Here is an 18,700-nt window from a genome sequence, read left to right as displayed (position 1 = left end):
GTGTTTGGTTTTTTTGTTCCCCTTTTCAGATACCCCTGGTCCGCCTCCATCAGTGAAAGTTAAAGAAGTGTCGCGGGATTCTGTGACCATCACCTGGGAGATCCCTCCGATTGATGGTGGAGCACCGGTCACTAACTATATCATCGAGAAACGGGAGGCAGCGATGAGGGCATTCAAAACCGTAACCACCAAATGTAGCAAGACGCTGTATAGGATTTCTGGCCTCATGGAAGGAACCATGTATTATTTCAGAGTGCTGCCAGAGAACATCTATGGAATCGGGGAGCCGTGTGAAACGTCCGATGCCGTCCTGGTCTCAGAAGTCCCCTTGGTGCCTCAAAAGCTGGAAGTGGTTGACGTCACCAAGTCAAGCGTCTCTCTTGCCTGGGAGAAACCGCTCTATGATGGTGGCAGCAGGCTCACTGGTTATATTCTTGAGGCCTGCAGAGCCGACACAGAAAGGTGGATGAAGGTGGCGACCTTGAAGCCTACGGTCTTGGAGCACACGGTCATCTCTCTGAATGAAGGAGAGCAGTACTTATTTAGAGTTAGGGCCCAAAATCAGAAAGGGGTGTCTGAGCCCAGAGAGATCGTCACAGCAGTCACCGTTCAAGACTTACGAGGTTTGTATTGCAACAGCTCCAAAGGTATCAGGGAGGGGGAACTCAAAATGCCTGTTTTTTGTTTGTTTGCTTCATCCTGAGAACTGATATAATGAACATTTGCTCTTTTCTCCCCCACCGTAGTGTTGCCGACGATTGATCTATCTGGGATGCCTCAAAAAACTGTCCATGTTCCAGCTGGCAGACCAGTTGAGTTGGTTATCCCAATTGCTGGTCGACCCCCTCCAGCTGCTTCCTGGTTCTTTTCGGGGTCCAAACTGCGAGAATCAGAACGCATCACAGTGGAAACTCAAACGAAAATATCCAAGTTAACCATCCGGGAGACCACGATAAGAGACACCGGAGAATACACCCTTGAGCTGAAGAACGTGACGGGAAGTACCTCAGAAACGATCAAAGTTATCATTCTCGGTAAGGAAATTTACCTTTTCTGGGCTGGGAGGCTAATACCGAGTCTGTACCTCAGGTTTGGTTTTGAAACGGGAATGAATTCCTCGGTTTTGATTCTTTCCAGATAAGCCAGGCCCACCCACCGGCCCCATCAAGATTGAGGAAATTGATTCCTCCTCGATAACCATTTCCTGGGAGCCACCCCAGATGGACGGCGGTGCCCCTCTGAGCGGCTACGTGGTGGAGCAGCGAGACGCCCATCGCCCTGGATGGCTGCCAGTGTCCGAGTCGGTGACTCGACCGACATTTAAATTCTCCAGGCTGACGGAAGGAAACGAGTATGTGTTCCGGGTGGCCGCAACCAACCGCTTCGGGATTGGATCGTACCTGCAGTCCGAGGTGGTAGAATGCAGAAGCAGCATCAGTAAGTTCACTTTCCCCTTAATTCCCTACATGAAAAAATGACAATCTGGATGGTGTGACGCAAGGCTATCCTAAAGGTTTTTGGAATCTACACAGCTTAATTTATATTTCATATATCATCACACCCCCTCCACCCCGCACCTCACCCCCGGCTGAAAAGCTGCAGATGGATTTACAGTAAGGGCAAATTTAGAGAAGTCACTGGGAAAATGGACTGGATGAACTTTTAGGGAACTAAGGGGAGATAAAAGAATTGTAGCTCTCAGCTTAGTCTATAAGCACTGTTTACCGTAATAAAAAAAAAGTCACGACCACAGCCTGTATCTTTAAGGTTGTGTTTTCAAGAATCCCCATTACAGTACCAAGTTTCTTTTTATATCAGCAATTTATCTTCCTACAGGTATTCCCGGACCCCCAGAAACGCTCCAAGTATTTGACGTTTCCCGAGACGGCATGACACTTACCTGGTATCCACCAGAAGACGACGGAGGCTCACAGGTCTCTGGCTACATTGTGGAACGCAAAGAGGTCAGAGCCGACCGGTGGGTCAGGGTCAATAAAGTCCCCGTGACGATGACTCGCTACCGGTCCACTGGCCTTATTGAAGGATTGGAATATGAACATCGCATCACAGCCATCAACGCCCGAGGCCCTGGCAGACCGAGTCGTCCTTCCAAGCCGACCGTTGCCATGGATCCAATTGGTAAATCATTTTCTGCCTAGATAAAGGAGAGTTAAGTGGAAAAAGAAAGAAAGATGGATAGCTTTTCTATATCTTTTTATATATACCATTTGGGGAAAGCACATCACTGGTTGTTCGAAATAAATGCAGAGCAGAAGCGCATGGCCTAGTGGATAGAGCACAGGCTTGGGAGCCAGAAGGACCTGGGTTCTAATTCCGGCTCTGCCACTTGTCTTCTGTGTGACCTTGGGCAAGTCACTTCTCTGTGCCTCAGTTCCCTCATCTGTAATATGGGGATTAGGACTGTGAGCCCTATGTGGGACAGGGACTGTGTCCAACCCAATTAGCTTGTACCTCCCCCAATGTTTAGAACCACAACTAACTATATATGGCTAACCACAATTAACCACAATTATTATTATTATTATTGTTATTATTCCTTTTCACTTTATCGGTCATCATCAGAGAAACAATGTGGCCTAGTGAAAGGAGCATGCATGAGTCTGAGAGTCAGAGGACCTGGGTTTGAATCCCAGCACTGCGACTTGTCTGCTTAGTGGCCTTGGGCAAGTCACTTCACTTCTCCGGGCCTCAGTCTCCTCACCTGGAAAATTATTATTATTATTATTATGGTATTTGTTAAGCGCTTACTACGTGCCAAGCACTGCTGTAAGCGCTGGGGAAGATACAAGGTAATCACGTTGTCCCATGTCTTAATCCCCATTTTACAGATGAGGGAACTGAGGCACAGAGAAGTTAAGTGGATTGCCCAAGGTCAAACAGCAGACAAGTGGGGGAGCCGGAATTAGAACCCACGTCCTCCAACTCCGAAGCCCGTGCTCTTTCTACTAAGCCACTTTGCTTCTCAGCATATGGAGATTAAATCCTACTCCCTCCAATCTAGACTTGTGAGCCCCATATGGGACAGGGACTGTCTTCAACTTGATTATCTTGCTTCTACCCCAGCGCTTAGGAGCGTGGTTGGCACATAGTAAGCGTTTAACAAATACTTGAATGATTATTCGGTCTCACTGACCTCTCAAAACTAAATGGAGAGCAGTTTTTAACTCCATTCTATCGGTGGTTCTTCTTTCTAGCTCCTCCCGGGAAGCCCCAAAATCCAAGAGTTACTGACACCACAAGGACATCAGTCTCCCTGGCCTGGAGTGTGCCAGAGGATGAGGGAGGATCTAAAGTCACTGGCTACCTGATTGAAATGCAGAAGGTGGACCAGCACGAATGGACAAAATGCAATACAACGCCAACAAAGATCCGAGAATACACACTGACCCATCTCCCTCAAGGTGCCGAATACAGATTCCGTGTGCTAGCGTGCAACGCTGGTGGCCCAGGAGAACCAGCCGACGTGCCTGGCACCGTCAAAGTTACGGAGATGCTTGGTAAGATTTGCCATCCAGTGATCCCTTCGGGAATTAACGTGCGATCCCGGTTGGGTTGACCAAAGGCAAAGTGTAACCGAATGTTTTGACACTAATTTTTGGTTTTCAGAATATCCCGACTACGAATTGGACGAAAGATACCTGGAGGGTGTCTTTGTAAGACAAGGTGGAGTCATCAGGCTCACAGTGCCGATCAAAGGCAAGCCAATCCCAATATGCAAATGGACCAAGGAAGGCCAGGACGTCAGTAAGAGAGCCATGATCGCCACTTCTGACACCCACACCGAGCTTGTGATCAAGGAAGCAGAGAGGGAAGACTCTGGAAGTTACGATCTGGTTCTTGAAAACAAGTGCGGCAAGAAGGCTGTTTACATCAAGGTCCGAGTGATCGGCAGTCCAAACCCTCCAGAGGGGCCCCTGGAATACGACGACATACAAGCTCGCTCGGTCCGAGTAAGCTGGAGAGCTCCCGCCGATGACGGAGGGGCTGACATTACCGGGTACATCATTGAGAGGCGAGAAGTGCCCAAGGCAGCCTGGTACACCGTCGATTCCAGAGTCAGGGGCACCTCTCTCGTGGTAAAAGGCCTCAAAGAGAACGTAGAATATCACTTCCGGGTTTCAGCGGAAAACCAGTTTGGCATTAGCAAACCTCTGAAATCCGAAGAGCCAGTCATACCCAAAACACCACTGAGTAAGTACATGTCTGTGGATTTTTGATTTTTTTTTCCTTCTTTTAAAAAAAGGCCTTTCAACAACTGCCTCACGTTTCATTGGGTCGTGTCTGTTTATTGTTATAGTGTACTCTCCCAATCACTTAATACAGTGCTCTGCACACAGTAGGCCCTCAATAAATAAGATGGAATGAATTAAGTTTGTGAAATCGCAGCTCGGTCCAGTGCCGTTCTAAGCCCGGACTCTTGTTTCTCGTTGAACATCTGCAGATCCTCCGGAGCCACCAAGCAACCCTCCAGAAATCCTCGACGTGACAAAGAGTTCTATCAGCTTGTCATGGTCCAGACCCAAAGACGATGGAGGGTCTCGTGTCACCGGTTATTACATCGAGCGCAAGGAAACATCCACTGAAAAATGGGTCAGACATAACAAGACACAAATCACCACCACGATGTACACGGTCACAGGGCTGGTCCCCGATGCGGAATATCAGTTCCGTATCATCGCTCAGAATGATGTCGGCCTGAGCGAAACCAGTCCAGCTTCTGAACCTGTTGTGTGCAAGGATCCGTTCGGTAAGAAAAAATTTTGGGGGGGCAGTCCGTTCAGATCTCCAAAACGGTTGGGGGGGAGGGTGATCTTGAAATACCGGAGATCGACAGACTTCAGAGAGTGTCTAACCGTCTTTTCAAACACTTATTTGCTCCAGATAAACCCAGCCAGCCCGGAGAAATCGAGATCCTGTCGATATCAAAAGATAGTGTCACACTCCAATGGGAGAAACCTGAATGTGATGGCGGCAAAGAGATCCTTGGCTACTGGGTTGAATACCGGCAGTCTGGAGACAGTGCCTGGAAGAAGTGCAATAAGGATAGAATCAAGGACAGGCAGTTCACCATCGGCGGTTTATTGGAAGCCACAGAATACGAATTCAGAGTTTTTGCCGAAAATGAGACTGGAACTAGCAGACCTCGAAGAACTGCCATGTCTGTGAAGACGAAATTGACATGTAAGTTTGTCCAAATCCTCCATTTGGGTAAGACGCCGAATGGAGCTCCTTGCGAGCAGGGCCTACCAACTCTGTTGTATTGTACTCTCCCACGCACTTAATACAGTGCTCTGCACACAGTAAGCACCCAACAAATACCATCATTTGATTGCCGGATCACTGGGCTCTATTCTGTAAGTTAGGCTGCTAGAAACCAAAGCGGAATTTCTAAAAATCCCTCAAGAGGTTCAAGTACTCCTACGATCCTTCACAAAGCTGCTACCCAGAGACGGTGTTCCTTAGTAATGTGGACAAGTTAGTTCTCTAGTTAAAGAAGATGTGGCCCGATATGGGAAACTGCCACATAGATTTGCTGGCAGGAGCCTAGGTAAATGGGAATGTGTCCGTTTATTGTTGTGTTGCACTTTCCCAAGCCCCTTAGTATGGTGCTCTGCACACAATAAGTGCTCAATAAATGTGATTGACTGTGACTGACAATCAGAGAGAGAGCCGGTTCCACCAGGAGGGGAGCTTAGCTTTGCCAGTCCACGATAAACAAATCCCATCCGTCAAGGCAGGGCCCACTGGCCAGAGTTTCCAGTAACAATAAAGGAACTAATCGCTCCTTCTAACGTTTTCCATTTAGCTGGAGAGGCACCAGGAGTCCGGCAAGAAATGAAAGATGTCACCACTAAACTGGGAGAAGCTGCTCAGCTTTCATGTCAGATCGTGGGCAGGCCCCTTCCTGACATAAAATGGCAACGCTTTGGGAAAGAGCTGGTTCAGAGCCGAAAATACAAAATGTCATCAGACGGGCGCACGCACACCTTGACCGTGATGACCGAGGAACAGGAGGATGAAGGGTTATACACCTGCACTGCGACCAATGAAGTTGGAGAGGTGGAAACCAGCAGCAAGCTGCTGTTACAAGCGACTCCCCAGTTCCACCCCGGCTACCCGCTGAAAGAGAAGTACTACGCGGCCGTGGGATCCACCCTCCGACTGCACGTCATGTACATTGGCCGCCCAGTCCCGGCCATCACTTGGTTCCATGACCAGAAGCCATTGAGAGATTCAGAGACCGTGACGGTTGAAAACACCGAGCACTACACTCATCTGATCATCAAGAACGTCCAGCACAAGACCCATGCCGGGAAATATAAAGTGCAGCTGAGCAATATTTTTGGAACTGTTGACACTGTCCTGAATGTGGACATTCAAGGTAATTTTTTTTTTCCATTCCCAATGGGGAAAGTCTGGGGGGAAGTAGAGGAAGAAAACTAATATCGTACGTATTAACATCATTTGGTTACTCGCACCCCATTCATTGCACCCCTGGAGATACGGCCTGGAGGATAGAGTATAGGCCTGAGAGTCAGAAAGACCTGGATATTAATCCTGGCTCCACCACCTGTTGGCTGTGTGACCTTAGGCAAGTCACTTAGCTTCTCTGGGCTTCAGTTACCTCATCTGTAAAATGGGGATTAAGATTGTGAGCCGTGTGTGGGACAGGACTGTGTCCAACCTGATTAGCTTGTGCTTGACACATTAGCACTGCTTAGAACAGTGCTTGATGCAAGAGTAAGTGCTTAACGAATACCAGCATTATTATTATGATTATACTCCATTGCTTCTCTAGACTGGAAGCTTTCTTTGGGCAGGGAACATGCGTACCATCTCTGTTGTATTGTACTCTCCCAAGCGCTTACTCCAGTGCTCTGCACTCAAAGGGTACTGATGCCTGTTGACTTGTTTCGATGTCTGTCTTCCCCCTTCTAGACAGTGAGCCCGCCGTGGGCAGAGATTGTCTCTATTTGTTGCTGACTTGTACTTTCCAAGCACTTAGTACAGTGCTCTGCACACAATAAGCGCTCAGTAAATACGACTGAGTGAATGAATGAAATGTCATGGATGATGATGGTTGCTTTTGCCTACTTGTAATTTACTTTTGCACCCCTCTCCCCCAATAGACTGTAAACTTCTTGAAGCCAAGGACTATGGCTACTAAGGCTACTGTAGTCTCCCGAGTGCTTAAAACGGTGCTGTGCATGCAGTAAACGCTCAATAAACACTATTGACTGAGTGGTTATGGCTTCCTCTTCCAGATAAACCAGATAAGCCCACGGGGCCCATAGTCATCGAGACCCTGTTAAAGAATTCGGTGGTCATCAGCTGGAAGCCCCCGGCAGACGACGGAGGATCGTGGATCACCAATTACGTGGTAGAGAAATGTGAGGCTAAGGAAGGCGCAGAATGGCAACTGGTATCATCGGCCATTTCGGTGACAACCTGCCGAATCGTTAACCTCACCGAAAATGCCGGCTATTATTTCCGCGTTTCTGCTCAGAATACGTTTGGCATCAGCGAGCCCCTCGAGGTCTCGTCCATCGTTATCATCAAGAGCCCATTCGGTAAGTGTGTGCGCAGATCTCCCCCTCTCTCCCTGGGGGTCACGCGAATGCCAGTTCCGACGAAGGACTCAAACCGTCTCGTTTCTTGCAGAAAAGCCCTCCGCTCCTGGGAAACCCACCGTGACAGCTGTCACGAAGGATTCCTGCGTGGTGTCCTGGAAACCCCCTCCTAGTGATGGGGGTGCAAAAATCCGCAATTATTTCCTGGAGAAGCGTGAAAAGAAACAAAACAAGTGGATTGCGGTGACCACAGAAGAAATTCACGAAACCGTCTACTCGGTGAAAAACCTTGTTGAAGGTCTTGAGTACGAGTTCCGGGTGAAATGTGAAAACCTGGGAGGGGAAAGCGAATGGAGCGAGCTATCCGAGCCCGTCAATCCTAAATCCGACGTGACCATTCAAGCCCCGCACTTTAAAGAAGAACTGAGAAACCTGAACGTCAAGTACCAAAGTAACGCGACTTTGGTCTGCAAAGTCACGGGCTACCCCAAGCCTGTGGTGAAATGGTACAGGCAGGGGAAAGAAATCATGGCAGACGGTGAAAAGTATAAGTCCCAAGAATTTAAGGGTGGCTATTACCAGCTCGTCATCACGAACGTGACGGATGACGATGCCACCGTCTACCAAGTTAGAGCTACCAACCAAGGAGGATCCGTCTCTGGCACTGCCTCGGTGGAAGTAGAAGGTAATGTACCTCATGAGCTTGGGTCTGGGTGGTGTGATCTCCCCATTCATTTTCAATCGTATTTACTGAGCACTTACTGTGTGCAGAGCACTGTATTAAGCACTTGGGAGAGTACAATTATAACAATAAACAGACACGTTCCCTGCCCACAACGAGCTTACAGTCTCTTCACTGGAAGAGTCGTTGTCTCTACCCTACGGTGTTAATGGACATTCTCGTCTGATTGTTTCGGTACAGTCCCGGCTAAGATCCACTTGCCCAAGAACCTCGAAGGCATGGGTGCAGTTCACGCTCTCCGGGGCGAAGTGATCAGCATCAAGATCCCTTTCAGCGGCAAGCCAGATCCAGTGATCACCTGGCAGAAGGGCCAAGATCTCATCGACAACAACGGACACTACCAAGTCATCGTCACCCGCTCCTTCACATCGCTGGTGTTCTCCAACGGCGTGGAGAGGAAAGACGCCGGCTTCTACGTCGTGTGTGCTAAGAACAGGTTCGGCATCGATCAGAAGACGGTCGAGCTGGACGTAGCCGACGTCCCGGACCCCCCTCGGGGAGTCAGGGTGAGCGACGTCTCAAGAGATTCCGTCAACCTGACCTGGACTGAGCCGGCTTCCGATGGCGGCAGCAAAATCACCAACTACATCATTGAAAAATGCGCCACCACAGCAGAGCGGTGGCTTCGCGTGGCCCAAGCCCGTGAAACACGGTACACCGTGGTTAACCTGTTTGGCAAGACCAGTTACCAATTCCGGGTCATAGCCGAAAATAAGTTTGGACTGAGCCAGCCTTCAGAACCTACAGAGCCAACGATAACCAAGGAAGATAAGACCAGAGCCATGAACTATGACGAAGAGGTGGATGAAACCAGAGAGGTTGTCACATCCAAGGCCTCTCACTCATCCACCAAGGAACTCTATGAGAGATACATGATTGCAGAAGACCTTGGGCGCGGCCAATTTGGAATTGTCCACCGCTGCGTCGAAACCTCTTCTAAAAAGACGTATATGGCCAAGTTTGTCAAAGTCAAGGGGACTGACCAGGTTTTGGTGAAGAAGGAAATTTCCATCCTGAACATCGCCAGGCACAAGAACATCTTATATCTCCATGAATCATTTGAAAGCATGGAAGAGTTAGTCATGATCTTCGAATTCATATCTGGTCTCGACATCTTTGAGAGAATCAACACAAGTGCATTTGAACTTTCTGAAAGAGAAATTGTAAATTACGTGCGCCAGGTCTGCGAAGCCCTCGACTTCCTGCACAGCCATAACATCGGGCACTTCGACATTAGGCCCGAAAACATAATTTACCAAACGAGGAGAAGTTCCACGATTAAGATCATCGAATTCGGTCAGGCCAGGCAGCTGAAGCCTGGGGACAACTTTAGACTCCTCTTCACCACCCCAGAGTACTACGCGCCTGAAGTACACCAGCACGATGTAGTAAGCACAGCTACCGACATGTGGTCCCTAGGGACCCTGGTGTATGTGCTGCTGAGCGGCATCAATCCCTTCCTCGCTGAAACGAACCAACAGGTCATTGAGAACATCATCAATGCCGAATACACTTTCGACGAAGAAGCGTTCAAGGACATCAGCATCGAAGCCATGGACTTCGTCGACCGCCTGTTGGTAAAAGAAAGAAAATCTCGCATGACAGCAGCGGAAGCCCTGGAGCACTCCTGGCTGAAGCAGAGAACGGACAGAATCAGCACGAAGGTCATCAGGAACCTGAGACACCGACGTTACTACCAGACCCTGGTGAAGAAAGACTTGAACATGGTGGTGTCCGCAGCCCGAATCTCTTGCGGCGGGGCCATCAGATCTCAGAGGGGAGTGAACATCGCTAAAGTCAAAGTTGCGTCCATTGAAATTGGCCCCGTATCCGGGCAGATCATGCACGCCGTGGGAGAAGAAGGCAGCCACGTGAAGTACGTGTGTAAGATTGAAAATTACGATCAATCCACCCAGGTGACCTGGTACTTTGGCATCAGACAGCTGGAGAACAGTGAGAAGTATGAAATCACCTACCAGGACGGGCTGGCCACCATGTACGTCAAAGACATCCGTAGATCAGACGACGGTACCTACAGGTGCAAGGTAGTCAACGACTACGGTGAAGACAGTTCCTACGCAGAGCTGTTTGTCCAAGGCGTGAGAGAAGTTTACGACTACTACTTCCGGAGAACGGTAAAGAGATTGAGGCGCAGAGCGGATACCATGAGACTACTGGAGAGGCCACCAGAATTTACCTTGCCCCTCTACAACCGGACCGCCTACGTGGGTGAAACGGTCAGGTTTGGAGTCACCATAACGGTGCACCCCGAGCCCCGGGTGACGTGGTTTAAATCCGGTCAGAAAATCAAGCCCGGGGACGATGACAAAAAGTACACGTTCGAGTCCGACAAAGGCCTGTATCAGCTGACGATTAACAACGTGTCCCTAGATGACGACGCGGAATATGCCATCCTGGCCAAGAACAAGTATGGGGAAGACAGCTGCAAAGCCAAGCTGACGGTCAGCCCCCACCCCCCTTCGGCGGATACGACCCTAAGACCGATGTTCAAGCGACTCCTGGCAAACGCAGAATGCCAGGAGGGCCAGAGCGTCTGCTTTGAGATCCGAGTCTCTGGCATTCCGACCCCAACGTTGAAATGGGAGAAAGACGGCCAGCCCCTATCCCTTGGCGCCAATATTGAGATCGTCCACGAGGGCCTGGATTATTACGCTCTGCACATCAGGGACACTTTGCCAGAAGATACGGGCTATTACAGAGTCACCGCCACCAACAGCGCCGGGTCTACCGGGTGCCAGGCTCACCTGAAAGTGGAGCGCTTGAGGTACGTCAAGCATGAGTACAAGAGTCAGGAAGAGCGGGAAAAGCACGTCCAAAGGCGGATCGACAAGACGTTGCGGATGGCCGAGATTCTGTCCGGCACGGAGTCCATGCCCCTGACCCAGGTAGCCCAGGAGGCTCTGAGGGAAGCCGCCGTCCTCTACAAACCCGCCGTGAGCACCAAGACCGTAAAAGGTGAATTTGAACTGCGGCAGGAGGAAAAGAAGGAAGAAAGAAGGCTGCGCATGCCCTACGAGATACCGGAGCCACGCAGGTATAAACGAACGACGGTGGAGGAAGACCAGAACATAAAACAGTTTGTGCCCATGTCGGACATGAAGTGGTACAAGAAGCTCCGGGATCAGTTTGAGATGCCAGGGAAACTTGACCGGATGGTACAGAAGCGACCCAAGCGAATTCGCCTTTCCAGGTGGGAACAGTTCTATGTGATGCCTCTGCCACGCATCACGGACCAATACAGACCCAAGTGGCGTATCCCCAAGCTGTCTCAGGACGATCTGGAAACCGTGAGACCAGCCCGCCGCCGCACCCCCTCCCCCGACTACTACTTCTACTACAGACCGAGGCGGCGATCCCTCGGCGACCTGTCCGACGAAGAGCTCCTCCTCCCGATCGACGATTACTTGGCCATGAAGAGAACCGAGGAGGAGAGGCTGCGCCTTGAAGAGGAGCTGGAACTGGGCTTCTCCGCCTCCCCGCCGAGCCGAAGCCCTCCCCGATTTGAGCTCTCCTCCCTCCGCTACTCTTCCCCGAGGGCGCACATCAGTGTAGAGGACACCCGAAGGAGAGAGCAGAGGTACTCGACTTACCACATCCCCACCAAAGAGGAAACTGGCACGACTTACAGGGAACTCCGGGAGCGTCACGACCGAGCGGCCCAGAGACAAGCGAAGCAGCGGGAGAGAATAATGGCCGAGAAGGAGGATGAGGAATTGCTCCGTCCGGTCACCGCCACTCAGCGACTCTCGGAGTACAGGAGCGAGCTTGACCAGATGGCCAAGGAGGAGAAGTCGAGAAAGAAATCCAAAAAGCAAATCGAGATCACCGAGATCACGGAATTCGAAGAAGAGATAGAAACCTCCAGACGCTCACATCAAGAGTCTTCGTCGGTCTCGAGGCTGCTGGGGAGGCGGCGGTCCCTGTCTCCGAGCTATATCGAACTCATGCGGCCGGCGTCAGAGCTCATCAGACCCCACTCCCGGCCTGCTGAGGAATCCGAACCCGAGAGGAGGTCCCCTACCCCGGAGAGGACCCGTCCCCGGTCCCCCAGTCCCGTCTCCAGCGAGCGGTCCCTCTCCAGGTTCGAGAGGACAGCCAGGTTCGACATCTTCTCCCGGTACGAGTCCATGAAAGCAGCCCTGAAGACTCAGAAAACATCTGAGAGGAAATACGAAGTTTTGAGCCAGCAGCCCTTCACCCTGGACCACGCGCCCCGCATCACCCTGAGGATGCGCTCCCACCGTGTGCCCTGCGGCCACAACACCCGTTTCATTCTAAACATCCAATCGAAGCCTACCGGCGAAGTGAAATGGTATCACAATGGTGTGGAAATTCAAGAGAGCCACAGGATTCACTTCACCAACACCAGCGGCGTTTTGACCCTGGAAATCCTTGACTGCCACTGTGATGACAGCGGAACCTATCGGGCTGTGTGCACCAACTACAAAGGCGAAGCTTCTGACTATGCCACTTTAGACGTGACCGGGGGGGATTACACCACCTACACCTCGCGGCGTAGAGACGAGGAGGTCTCGAGGCCCATTTTCCCCGACCTCACGAGGACCGAGGCCTACGCCGTCTCGTCCTTTAAGAAATCGTCGGAGATGGAAGCCTCTTCTTCAGTCAGGGAAGTCAAGTCCGAGATGACGGAGACCAGGGAATCCCTCTCCTCTTACGATCATCAGGCCTTGGCTGACATGAAAGCCCACGCGTTGGAGGAGAAGTCAGCGGAGGAGAGAACGGTGCACAGGAAGCTGAAGACCACTCTGCCAGCACGAATTTTAACCAAACCCCGGTCCATCACTGTACCTGAAGGCGAGTCTGCCCGGTTCTCTTGTGACACCGATGGGGAGCCAGTGCCCACGGTCAAGTGGTTCCGTGCGGGCCAGGTCATTGGTTCGTCCGGCCGCCACCACATCACAACCACGAAATACAAATCCACCTTTGAGATCACTTCGGTTCGGGCTGCCGACGAAGGCAGCTACACTGTGGTGGTGGAAAATTCCGAAGGTAAACAGGAAGCCCAGTTCACTCTGACGATTCAAAGGAGCCGGGTTCCGGAAAAAGCTGTCACGTCACCTCCCAAAGTCAAATCCCCAGAGCCCCGGGTGAAGTCTCCCGAAGCAATTAAATCCCCGAAGAGAGTGAAATCCCCAGAACCGGCGACTCCTCACCCGAAGGCCCCGCCGCCCTCAGAAACCAAGTCTCTGCCAAAGGAGAAAGCGCAGCTCCCTGTTCCCGCTCCTCCGAAGATCATTCAGCCGCTGAAAGCAGAAGCTTCTGAAGACACCGCCAAGCTTCACTGTGTGGTTGAAAGCGACGTCTTACGTGCGAGGGAAGTAGCGTGGTATAAAGACGGAAAGAAGCTGAAGGAAAACGGGCACTTCCAGTTCCACCGTTCTTCAGACGGCACCTACGAACTCAAAATCCACAACCTCACCGAAGCCGATCGCGGTGACTATGTTTGCGAGATCTCCGGAGAGGGCGGAGCCTCCAAGACCGATTTCCAGTTTGTCGGCCAGGCCTTTAAAAAGATCTACGACCAGCTGTCAAGCACAGCAGAGAGCAAGAAACCACCTCCTAAAGCAGCCGAGCCAGCCGAGACCAAGACGCCTTCCCCGAAAGGCGTCGAACCAGCAGAGGCCAAGAAACCCCAGGAGAAACCACTGGAATTAGCCACCTCAAAGCCAGTCATTGCTACTGGGCTGCAAGACACGACTGTATCTTCCGACTCCGTCACCAAGCTAACGGTCCACGTTACGGGAGAGCCTTGCCCAACTGCCACCTGGACCAAAGACGGAAAGGTATGATCTCCTTACTCGTCATTTCACATTTTCTTCTCCGGCGGGACATACGGATGGAGAAGGAACGTTAAATTGTTTATGCTCCGCAGGTTCTGGCACGAGGTGGGAAATACGAAATATCTGAAGGCAAAGGAGTATTCCACCTGGAAATCCGGGAGACTGGTACTTCAGACGCTGGACTGTATACTTGCACAGTCACAAATTCAGCAGGCTCCGCTTCCTCTAGCTGCAGATTGACAGTAAAAGGTAGGTTTTGGGTTTCCCTGTCTAGCGTTTGTCTGAAAGGCACTCTTGAGGGAATTGGTTCATTCATTCATACTTATTGAGAGCTTACTGTGTGCAGAGCACTGAACTAAGTGCTTGGAGAGTACAATATAACAATAAACAGATACATTCCCTGCCAACAATGAGCTCACAGTCATAAAGTACTATAAATAAATTACAGATATGTACATAAGTGTTGTTGGGCTGGGATGGAGAAAGGAATAAAAAGAGCAAGTCGGGGTACCACAGAAGGGAGTGGGAGAAGAGGAAAGGGGGCGTTTAGTCAGGGAAGACCTCCCAATATAGCATCAAAAAGTTTTGAATTAAGAACTCCCCAAGCCCTCCCAATGAGAGTCTGTAAAATGATGAAGCTCTGTGTGTGTGTGTGTGTGTGTGTGTGTGTGTGTGTTTTATTTTTATGATGTTTGTTAAGTGCTTACTATATGCCAGGCACTGTTCTAAGTGCTACCGAAGATTTGAGCTAATCTGGTTGGACACAGTCCATGTCCCACATGGGGCTCACTGTCGTCTTCTGCATTTTACAGGTAACTAAGGCCCAGAGAAATGAAGTAACATGCCCAAGGTCATACAGCAGAAAAGTAGTAAAGTCAGGATTAAAACCCTTGTCCTCTTACTCCCAGGCCTGTCCTCTTTCCACTAGGCCACACTGCTTCCCTCTGTTTGAGCTCCTTACATTGCAGGACAACCTAACTGATTTAAATTCACAAAGCCCTAAACAATAACAACCAGTCTCCAGGAATTCTGGCAATACCACCAGCTGTCTTGCATTCAGAATTTTCTATATGTCAACTAGGAAGAGACAAGAATAAAGTGTGTTTCCAATTTAAGATTTCCATTTGCTTTCTAGCAGTCAAAGACGCTGAAACCCACCAAGTATCCGCTTTGAAAACCTCTGAAGTGGCATCTCAGGAAAGAGCAGTTCTCCAAGAAACTTCCAGAGAGGCCTCCGTCTCTAAAGTCAAAACCTCAGAAAAGTCAGCTGCCCAAGAGGAATTTTCCCAAAAGGCCCTGATTTCTGAAGAAATCAAGAAATCAGAAGTGTCTTCTCTCGAAAAAGCAGTTGTCCAGGAAGAAGTCGTCAAAAAGGCCCGGGTATCAGAAGACATCAGTCATACTGAAGCCAAAGCTTTCTCCACTCAAATGAATGTGTCTGAAGGTGAGAAAGTTACTCTGAAAGCCAACATCATCGGCGCATCTGATGTCAAGTGGGTGCTGAATGGGGTGGAGCTTTCTAACTCAGAAGACTACCGATTCGGCGTCTCCGGCAACGATCATACCCTAACCATCAAGAAAACCAGTCGCCGAGATGAAGGCATCCTTACCTGTGAGGGAAGAACTAATCAAGGCATCGTCAGGTGTCAGTTCGATATGACCCTGTGTAAGGAGCGCTCGGATGCCCCGGCCTTCATCACGCAGCCCCGATCCCAGAATGTTAACGAGGGACAGGCGGTCCTCCTTTCCTGTGAAATCAGTGGAGATCCGTCTCCGGAAATTGAATGGTTTAAGAACAACCATCCTGTAAGTTTCCTCTAGACTGCCCTACCCTCGAGAACCCACAGTAATCGCCTGCTCCTGTAGATCTTAACAAAACCCAATTTTATCGCTTCACAGATTTCAGTTTCATCCAACGTCAGAGTAAATCGCTCCCGCAACGCCTACTCCCTTGAAATTCGAAGCGCGGCAGTAAGCGACAGTGGGAAATACACAGTTAAGGCCAAAAATTTCCACGGACAGTGCTCCGCTACAGCATCCCTGACTGTGCTCCGTAAGTTTTCCTTTCAGCTCTGTTTGGCGTGGTTGGCTAGACCTCTTTATCGATGTGTCCTGCCAGAGAGCAGAATGACATCTCTAAGCTTCATTGGATGATATATGCCACAAGGCACTTTGGACCGATTTGTGCCTTTTGACAAGTTAATTGTGTCTAAGCAGAGCACTGTGAAATTCACACTTAAAAACATGAGTCCATTATTTGAGTGCATAAATGTGTGTATGTGTGTGTGTGTGTGTGTGTGTTTCTACACCCAAAGGTAATTTTCTCTCTTCCAATAACCTTTTTCTTCCTGATGACCCTTAGCATTTGCATGTAATAGACTGCTGGTGACTGAAAATTTCTTTTATACCTGACCTGGACTTGGTTAGCTATTGATGCATTGTATGTATGTACGTTTGTATGTATGTACATACGCATGTGTGGATGTACGACACTGTTTTCCTTTTCTGTAAGTCAATGATTGATCTCATCAGCTTCTTGGATGTCTCACTGTCTATCTGCTATGCTCCACAGCTCTAGTTGAAGAACCTTCAAAGGAGGTAGTTTTGAGGACAAGTGGTGATGCAGGCATGCAAGAAAGCTTCTCCTCTCAGTCAGTCCAAATGTCCGCCTCTAAAAAAGAGGCCTCCTTCAGCAGTTTCAGCAGTAGCAGCACTAGCAGCATGACTGAAATGAAATTTGCAAGCATGTCCGCCCAAAGCATGTCCTCCATGGAAGGATCCTTTGTAGAGATGAGTTCCAGCAGTATTATGGGAAAAGCTAGTATGACACAACTGGAAAGCTCAACTAGTAGAATGCTTAAAGCAGGTGGAAGAGGTGAGCCAAAAAATTTACCAGTAGAGGTAGACAACCCGTACTAACCTGGGAATGGCGTTTAGCATAATTCTGTGGAAAGGGGAACATCTTTTTCAGTACCTATGAACCTTAAACCTCTCTTCCCCCTTCCAAAAGGGTTTCCACCCAAAATCGAAGCTCTTCCGTCTGACATCAGCATCGACGAAGGCAAAGTGCTCACCCTGGCCTGCGCCTTCTCAGGGGAACCCACTCCTGAAATATCGTGGTCCCACGGTGGGAGACAAATCCAAAGTCAAGCAGAGCACGGGAGATTCCATATCGAAACCACCGATGACCTGACGACCCTGATCATCATGGATGTCCAGAAGAAGGACGGCGGACTCTACACCCTGAGTCTGGGGAATGAATTCGGATCTGACTCTGCCACTGTGAATATTAATATCCGATCCATTTAGAGAGCCTGCGCTCTTGTATTTTCCACTTGCCTTTTTGCAAGTGATTTGTATGGACTAAACTTTCCGATCTGTAAATAGAAAAAGTATTTTTGTACCGACCTAAAAGAGACAAAGTCCAAAGTTATTCATTATGATTTATTGCCAGTGCTGTTGACTCAGAAACGGTAAACATTTGTCGTCGACCTGTACATACTTGTATATAGCCGGAGTAACGGTTATGGAGTTTTGTACCCTTTATTTTGTGACCTTTTACCATGTAACTTTTGGAACTCACCGTTGGCAGGAGAAAGTTTCATCCGGAACGAATACCCTGCTCGACATCTTCCTAATCTTTGTGCCTCAACACAATGTTGATGACTAAGAAGGCCTCAATGGGTTGAGAAAGTCCCCATTGACGTTGTCCTACACCTAAGAGAAAATGCCGCACGCGCTACTTGGTACCCGTGCGAATACTAACGGCATCAGAAATGTAAGGCATCGGTGATGTTTGCAAATACCCTCCTGTAAGCAGCACTTGAATGTCTTACGTGCTCTCTGATGATGTCACACTCCTAATTTTCAAAGACGTACGACTGGGTGAGCAAAGTGCAAACGGCCAACACTTTGTTCCCACTCTCTTTGTGCTGCTTCTGACACATTGACTGCTTGGGTGGCTTGAAAAAAGTAACACCTCCTGGCCATTCCCTCATTTCACAAGCCACTCAAGTACTCCAGTGCAGAAGCAGTGCATCCTCTTGGAGGTTCCCCGGGTGCTACGGTTGTGTTTGTTTGGTAGTCGTAGAGTTGTAGTACACCTGTCAGTCCTGGGCAACTAAGCATGGACCACAGCAAGGAAGGAAAAACGGAACATCAGAAATGCTGTTGTTAACCACCCAAGTGCCCTCAAATTCAATCTGATGTAGGTCTTTTCATTGTAGAAGTAAATTACATTGCTAGCCAATTGTTGAACCTCCTTGAGTTAGTATCATTGAAATAAAGCATGCTTTCAGCACCTCAAAATGCCTGATTGACTTTTTGCGGGGGCAGGGGCAGTTTAATTTGGGGAACACTTTCATTCAATCCCAGAAATGTTTTCAGGGAGAAGCGAAATCCCTTGGGAAAGGCAAAGATCCAAACTAATGGTACCTCGGGAAAGAGAAACAAAGTCCAGATTTAGTCCTTAATGAATTCACATGTCCAGAAAGGATTACGTTACCTAATCAATTTCTACAACATCAGTTAGGACTGAGAAAGTT

General features: G+C 49.5%; 1 protein-coding gene across 1 annotated transcript in view; it reads left to right on the top strand.

Annotated features, from left to right (window-relative positions):
• TTN (titin) overlaps positions 1–18,464 on the top strand; it is a 326,517-nt gene extending 308,053 nt beyond the window's left edge. Inside the window, exons 176-192 of the mRNA XM_038751738.1 lie at positions 30–623; positions 747–1,034; positions 1,138–1,437; positions 1,837–2,139; positions 3,216–3,518; positions 3,628–4,212; positions 4,463–4,768; positions 4,903–5,202; positions 5,828–6,403; positions 7,287–7,592; positions 7,684–8,277; positions 8,515–14,159; positions 14,249–14,405; positions 15,292–15,962; positions 16,056–16,209; positions 16,729–17,031; positions 17,167–18,464. Coding sequence (XP_038607666.1) covers positions 30–623; positions 747–1,034; positions 1,138–1,437; positions 1,837–2,139; positions 3,216–3,518; positions 3,628–4,212; positions 4,463–4,768; positions 4,903–5,202; positions 5,828–6,403; positions 7,287–7,592; positions 7,684–8,277; positions 8,515–14,159; positions 14,249–14,405; positions 15,292–15,962; positions 16,056–16,209; positions 16,729–17,031; positions 17,167–17,465 — 11,684 coding nt within the window. The 3' untranslated portion in view covers positions 17,466–18,464. The remainder of the gene's footprint in view (positions 1–29; positions 624–746; positions 1,035–1,137; positions 1,438–1,836; positions 2,140–3,215; positions 3,519–3,627; positions 4,213–4,462; positions 4,769–4,902; positions 5,203–5,827; positions 6,404–7,286; positions 7,593–7,683; positions 8,278–8,514; positions 14,160–14,248; positions 14,406–15,291; positions 15,963–16,055; positions 16,210–16,728; positions 17,032–17,166) is intronic.
• The last annotated feature ends 236 nt before the right edge of the window (positions 18,465–18,700 follow it).

This window comes from Tachyglossus aculeatus, chromosome 9 (assembly GCF_015852505.1).
Source record: "Tachyglossus aculeatus isolate mTacAcu1 chromosome 9, mTacAcu1.pri, whole genome shotgun sequence".
Lineage (NCBI taxonomy): Eukaryota > Metazoa > Chordata > Mammalia > Monotremata > Tachyglossidae > Tachyglossus > Tachyglossus aculeatus.
The sequence above is the reverse complement of the archived record's forward strand: the minus strand, read 5'-3'. Positions and strand labels throughout refer to the sequence as shown.